Source organism: Epinephelus moara, chromosome 1 (genome assembly GCF_006386435.1).
Source record: "Epinephelus moara isolate mb chromosome 1, YSFRI_EMoa_1.0, whole genome shotgun sequence".
Classification (NCBI taxonomy): Eukaryota; Metazoa; Chordata; class Actinopteri; order Perciformes; family Serranidae; genus Epinephelus; species Epinephelus moara.
In genome coordinates, this window is record NC_065506.1 from 8,469,791 (window position 1) to 8,477,292 (window position 7,502).

General features: G+C 41.4%; 1 protein-coding gene across 3 annotated transcripts in view; it reads left to right on the forward strand.

Moving 5' to 3' along the window:
• Positions 1-7,502, forward strand: part of znf507 (zinc finger protein 507) — a 30,572-nt gene that overhangs the window by 14,244 nt on the left and 8,826 nt on the right. For all 3 annotated transcript variants that reach the window (XM_050049937.1, XM_050049947.1, XM_050049928.1), the window contains exon 5: positions 3,323-3,427. In XM_050049937.1, the coding sequence (XP_049905894.1) occupies positions 3,323-3,427 (105 nt within the window). The remainder of the gene's footprint in view (positions 1-3,322; positions 3,428-7,502) is intronic.

Genomic DNA, 7,502 nt, shown 5'->3' on the forward strand with positions numbered 1-7,502 from the left:
GATTTCTAAATAAACATTCACCTCATTGCTAGATAGACCTACTCCTGAAAAACTCGTGCGCAAGGCTTTTTGTCCCTACGAGGCCACTGTCATTTACCCGACGGGAGGGGTGAGCGAGTGAGCCCTGCAATCTAGAATTTGACCACTGATGTCACTGTTTTCAACCCATTTTACACACTGGCCCTTTAAGGCCCAAAATGATACGTATTTAAGGGCAGGGCCTCTTGATTGACAGGCTGTCTTCAAGGTGTTGCTAAGTCGGTGCAGTCTGTGAGTCAGATCCACTCCTCGCTCCTCCACAGCTCCAGCCTCTGGTCCAAATATGGTCACTTCTGGCTCCAAATTGCCAAGATGCCGACATCCGAAAAACTGCTCTTGAGGCTTTAAACTGCAGTCCACAAACCAATGGGTGACATCAGGATAGCTACGTCCATTACACATACAGTCTGTGTTTAGGACAAAGCAGCATCCTGTAAGGCAGACAAATGAAGCCAATGTGGAAGTGCTAAAACTACAGTTCTTTAAATGGCCACTTGAGACTGGCTCCAGAAGCCAGTCAGTCCCCACAGACCCCCATGTTAAAATACTCAACAGCAGAAACAAATATGTAGCCTGGTACAAAATACAGTTTTCGTCTCTACAGTTGATTTCAACATTCGTGACAACTGTGTGAGGAGTGAGTTTTTATTTTGAACTTATGTAACTCATTTGTATACATTTTATTAAGGCTTAAAGTTATGCATATTTAAGGGCAAGGCCACTTAAGTCACAGGCTGTCTGAGAGGCGTCGCCAGAGTCTATGAGTCAGATCCACCCCTCGCTTCTCCACAGCTCCACCTTCTCGCCAATATATGGTCACCTCTGGCTCCAAAAATCCAAGATGGTGACAGCCGAAGTTCCAGATTCAAGGCTCTAAAATGGGAGTCCACAAACCAGTGATTGACACCAACGTGTCTATGTCCATTATATCATACGGTATATGGTTAGGACCATTGCACGTGTTCTGTACTTAAGCAGTAGAGGTTAAAGTGCTGACGTTCAGCTTTAATTGTAGCGCAGAAAGATAATAACAGGGCTGCTGTTCTACACCCAATCTGGATGTAAGCACCCTCAAATTAAAGCTGTACTTCTTAGTTGTTCACCCTCATAGTTATTGTTTAATTTCACATACTGTACAAAGCCAACTTAACAACAAAAGAAAAAGTGCCACTTTCCAAAGACTTGCAGACTGCACTGTATTTACAAGTGATACAAACATTGTGCCATCTTTATCATCTGTACATCTTCTCTTTTCACCAAAATCGCGCAGCAGTGTTTCAGTTTTCAAGAGGTATTCACTGTTACTGTGCAGAATGTCTTCACGTGCAGCTGTGTGCCAGTACACGTCAGCAGCTGTGAGAGGTGTGTATCAGTACACAGTCTCCTGCTAAAACACCTATGCAATGGTTTGTCAGGAGCTACAATATGCAGTTAGTAGGATTAGTGTAAAAGGCCCCAATAGGCAACATTTTATGGTAATACTGATTATGTCTGGTAGTGTCTCAAATTTTAATAGCATAACAATAGAACGTAAAGGAAACCACACACTGGACTTGTGCTCATATTTAACCATTCCTTCATTTGTTATTAACAGTGGTGTAATTGGCAGAGTGCAGAAATGCCCATCCTGATTATGTTACAGTGACTGAAACGCCATTGGTATTCATTCCTCTCCACCACTGAAATCAAATGCCAAAACATTTCCATTTAAAGTGCTCACTGTGCTGTTCTCTGCTGTGTAACTGCAATGCACTGGATCATAAACTTTTACAACTTATAATAATTACAATTTTCTCTGTAAATACCATTCTTGGTAGTGATGTGTCTGTGTTGTAGTGTTAGTGGTCAGTGAATACAGCATTTGAACTTTTAATTAAAGATATTTTAAAGTGCTATCCTTTGGAAATACAGTGCGTAAGTTAAAGCAATGGTTTGACATTTGCTAAAAGAGATGAGAAGATCAATTACTCTTGTGTCTGTACAATAAATATAAATCTACAGCCAATAGCTGGCTAGCTTCGATTAGCATAAAGACTGCAAATAGAAAGCCAGGCTCAATCCTCCTAATGTAACAAAATCTGTTGATGAAATCTGAAGTGTAAAAACACCAATTTACTTAAGTTTAGGCATCAACTAACCTATGTTTTGGCTTGGAGAACTTACTTTCTGAAGTCTCTGCCGGTTCCCTGTCAAGTGGTCCTGGCCAAAAAATGACGACCCTCTCTAAAGAGCGGTTGCTGTGATGCACTTTGATTCAAAACAGTTGCAATGAAATTCAGTGGTGACACATATTCATAGTGAAGAAATCACTCATTTTCAAACTACTCCTGCACCCCAACCTACCTCTCCACTGCACATTAGCATGCACACTTTGTTCAAACAGTCATTATTAATCCAAATACAGCCCAATACACTGCTTCCATGTCACACTGTTGCACTCTCCGACTGTCCAAAGCTGGAAGCAGTGCCTCAAAATGTCTTTTAGTTTGCTTTAGTTTCCTTCAGGCAAGGCCACTTTATTTTCCAGTGATCACACCACAAGCCACAGGCAGCATGATAATTAAACATAAATGTACTTGTTATGATGTAGTAGCAATTTCTGGCCTTGTATTCCAAATTATTCACAGGATATTGTTGTTGGAATAATGAGATTGAGTATTTATATTAGCCTGCCTATTGCAATATTGTTGTAGTAATAGTTATGATAGAAGCTAAAATATATGGAGGGAAAGGGGCTCAACAGCATGCATGAAAATGAAATAATAAAAAGGTAATAATAGTAAAACATATTTCTGTTTTACATTTACAAAAGTAAAATTAATCTAAAAAATGACTTATTTGAAACAATGTGCTGTAAGACTGATTTTTTTCTTCTTCTTTTTGGTTGGTCAAATCCATCTTTTTAATATTCTAGCCCCAGCCAACCTCACATTATCAAGTGCAACACTTTGTTTTGTCCGACTTTATTTTAATGCTGTGCAAGTATCTGTAAGTTGAGCGTAGCCTTAGTCTGAGGACCTTGTACAGTATTTGCCTCTGAGCAGCTAAAAGGCCAGTTTCATCTTCCAACCGCAACATCCAAGTGCAACAAAGTCGAAAACACTGTGAGTTATTCTTTTTCTTAAAGTGGCAATTTCCTCTCTGTTTTGCTGTAAATCCCTTATCTCCCTTCAGGCTACAAGTGTAAAGAAGCAAAACGATGACCTCAAAAGGCAGCGTGTTAAACTAGACGCTCTATCTCCATGTTCTCTCATCTCTCATCTCTGCTTTCTCCATCTGCCAGGTGTTGTAGCTGTGATTTTGCTACCACCAACATGAACAGTTTAAAGAGCCACATGAAGAGGCACCCTCAGGAGCACCAGGCCGTGCAGCTGCTGGAGCAGTACAGGTGAGAAACCTAAATACAAATATACCACAGAGAGGAATGATAAGAATGACCACTGGACCTCTGAGGTGAGAATGAAGAGCTGTACTAGGCCAAAAGAAGCTATCAGAGTCTGTGTGGGCCTGAACCTGTGTGTGACCACATGTGAGTCTCTCGTGGGGCCAGCAGCCTGGAAAGTTGAGAAATAAGCTTCTGATTGCGAGGTTAGTGGTTGGTGGGTGGAGAGAGTGAACAGGGATGAATACTCTGTCCTCCTTAAAATGTTAAATATCCTCAACCTTGAGAGAGGCACTGATTGCTGATTTCCACTTATTCAGTCATCAGTACCTGCAAGCCTGGAATGCCCATGTTTTCATACACTAGAAATGGCACAGACGTGCCGTTCTTTTTCTGTCAAGTTATTCACTACCACAATGTAAATGAAGTAGGGGGACTTGAGCGAGAATGATTTTAGACAGAATGGTCAAAATTGAAGCAGCATGTCCTGGCTGAAGCCCTTTCCCATTTCTCCCCCTAGGAAAAGAGTTACAAGGGGTAGCGGTTGAAATCTTCCCCTATGAAATGGAACCCTTTAAGACCCTCATACATCATCAGAAGTCATCAGTTGTGTTTATGTTAACAGATGTGACTATGGCAATAATGATATCATCATAATGACATTTGCCAGTTATCTGATGGAGATAAACAGGATGAACACTCGATATTAGCTCACAACTTGAGTTTTATGCTTTCAATTGATCAAACAAGTCGTCAAAATAAAGAACACTGCGTCATTATCAAGCCACTAGCGGTGCTCTGTAGGCTAATGTTAGCAACCTACATTCATACCCTGTCAGCCTGCACTGATATCAGAGAAGCGCTAACAAGTGCAGCAACTTCACTGCTGAAATTTCATTACATTTTTGCCGTCATATGCCCTCAAAGTGAGGGGCATGTAGAGATGAGAGTATTTCAAAATGTGAGACTGTCATGTGGAAATCAGCAATAACAATGTAACGTCAGCTAGCTAGCTTGTTAGCCACCGATACATCAGCGTACCACTAGTGATTTTTTTTTTGTTATGCTTGTTTTAAAGAAACAACATTAAACTAAGATGATATTATGGATATTGTAGGTTTTTACATTTGGATTAATTAAGTTAATACATTTGTGGGTTTCTTTTGCTGCTTATGCAGCCATCTTACCAGTGATTTCTCATAACACTTCTGTTTGAAGTGTGACTTTGGAAAACTTTGGAGGGCCTTGTAACCTAACATTTTGTCCTACTCCTCTATCCCAACAAGAATCAGGACACCCTACCCCTAAGCGTGAGTGTGCAAAACGGAGGGGTAAGGGCAAGGGGTGTATTCACGTTCATACTTATACAGGGTTTTCCCTGCCTATCTAAGACAAAGGCGGGCCGCCTGGGTGATTTTGGCGGCTGCCTTGGTTAAAGCGCGTGCGTTTGTGCATGGAGGCGTTCAGATGTAGTGTCTGTTGCGCGCACAAACCCATTACTTTCAATGTAGACGTGCGTCATGTGCACTCACAACCCAAAGCGACACCGTAGTGGTGCGTATTTGGTGCAATGCAGGGTTTTTTTGTTTTGTTTTTTCGTCCGGCACACAGCTCCACGGACCTGCTTCTGCCTCTGGTGTTGTGTCAGATCCCAGTTCCCCCTCGGGCTGTGTCTCTCCTACTGTTTCCCCCGGAGCTCCGCCCTGTTTGAAAGGCGATGGAAGCCCATATGTGGAAAGACGTCGCCTCGGAGATGTAGAATGTGTATTATAGAAGAGAAACACACATTTCAAGACTGCTGACTTGTATCATCAAAACAGACGTTTCCTTTGATTTTCAGCCTCCTTTCATATTTAATAGAGGGGGGACAATACCTGACAGTAATATTCTCAGCTGTCAGGATGTGCCTGCTGTAAAGGGTAAATATAATCATAGAAGCCTGAAAATCACAGGACATGTCTGTTCTGATTATACAGTACAAGTCAGCAGTGTAAAGCTCAAGCATGTGGGGGGCGTCCTTTCATATTTAATAGAGGGGGGGACCGTATCTACAAGTACAGCTGTCAAGATGCCCCCACCACAGGCCTTTGCTACCTTGGTCTTGAAAAAAACCCCAGGGAAAACCCTGTTATCATTCAGTTCATTTGGTCCAGACCAATAAAAAGGTGATGACATGTAGTCATATGGACTGACATGTAACTTATTCACTGAACTGTTTTGGGGACTGTCACCTGACGTCATCAGCTCTACATGAACCAATGTGGAGCATATTAAATTCCAGTGACTGACACTGTGTCATGCTGCAGTGCTCTAAAACCAATATGTTTATGTGCCTTGGTTTGAAAAGAGCCCACCGAGAAATAACTTATTATGAGCAGTTTTTGTCAGGAGATATAACTGGCCTCATATGACATGAATTATAATAAAAAGGTAGAAGGAGGGAAAAAAAGAGACATTTATTAACCATAATATAAAGGAGATAGTTGCTGCGTGGCCACTTTGTTTCACTCAGTTTTTAATGAACTGCTAAAATACCCAGAGTTACTAAACTAATGTTTCACATACTCTAGCAACTCTTTTTATACAGCAGCAAGTTCTGACCAAGTAATTTGATTGGACAGGAGACATTCCATGAGTGCTGACATACAGTATAATAGCACTGGGTCTATGCATGTATCACTCCATGTTACAGATGTTTTGAGCCATTAATTATGTAAAGTGTTAGTTAGCCACCATTAAGGGTCATCATAAAAAACTTTGCACTGCAAAGCATATTACTACAAATAATATTTGAGTTAAATATAACTGGACGTCAGAAAAGGACAAAGGGACGGACAGAGGCTTGGACACTTTACTCCAGGTACGCGCACATGACACCAGAAGACGCCCCAAGTACAGATTACGCTGTTAACTCATGAGCACCACACATATGCCACCAATGCATCTGTCCACAGACTCTTATTTTACTGGTTGCAAAATAAATGGAGAAACAGATGTAACCTACATGATACACAGTAGCTGGTCTGTGTTAATGTGGAGACTTGCACGTTAGTGTGCAGGAATGTTTATGTGTTGCTTGGCAACAGTCCAGTCCAAGTCCCGTTGCAGAACTATTTGTGTTGGCTGGGCCAAATAAAACATTAAACAAACAAATAATAATCTGTTGCCGCCTTTTACCGTTGATAAATGGTGCTTGTAGAATTATTGAATAAAAGCAATATCACTCATGAGGTCGTGCATGCTGTCGTACTGAATATTAGCACGGCTGTGGTTATCTTCAGCAGTCGGCCTGCGGCTTTGTGCCTATGACTGAATCACAGCTGTGCAACAGCACTACCTCACATGTGATATTGCTTAATTCACTTTCAGATGTCAATGTCAGTGAAAATTGCTACACTCACATGCTGGTGCATGATGTGTTACCACCGAATGATCGTGTAAAATATATGCAGTTAAACAGACAGTGTTCTCAACAGTTCACAGTCAGCTGAGGGATTTATTAGTAGTTTAGCTTTTGACATCATGCTAAAATCACACATCTACAGTAACACAGTCCTGTGGTTAGTATTCCTTGGTCCGGTACTTGAGTGGTATGAAAGCAGAGTTAGTTTGGAGCACCTGAAACAGGGTCTGGCCTTGGTTGTTTGGTCTGCACCAGAGTTCTGCTGACGGCTTTAACACCAACCCACAGGACAAACCAACAAATAAACCAAACAGGTAAACACATCAGTTTGTTAGGTGTTAAAGAACCTTTAGTACCTAACATAGGGAAACCTTTTAAAAGCTGGATCCTACACTTCCCATAATGGAACTAATAATAATAACAATAATAATAACTAGTCCATACCCATTGGTAGCTATGTCACCTTCTACCTATGCCAATCCTCAATGCCTATGTGCAGTTTCACATAGATTGACCACGTCAGTGAGTAGAAAAACATGGGACAGACAGAATGACTGACTGACAGTTTCCGTGATTATGTACAGCATACCATACCATGACTTAGTCATACCAAAAATTCGAAAAAAAACCCAAACATTCGGCCACAGGGGGAGCCACAGCGATCGGTCGCATTTTAGC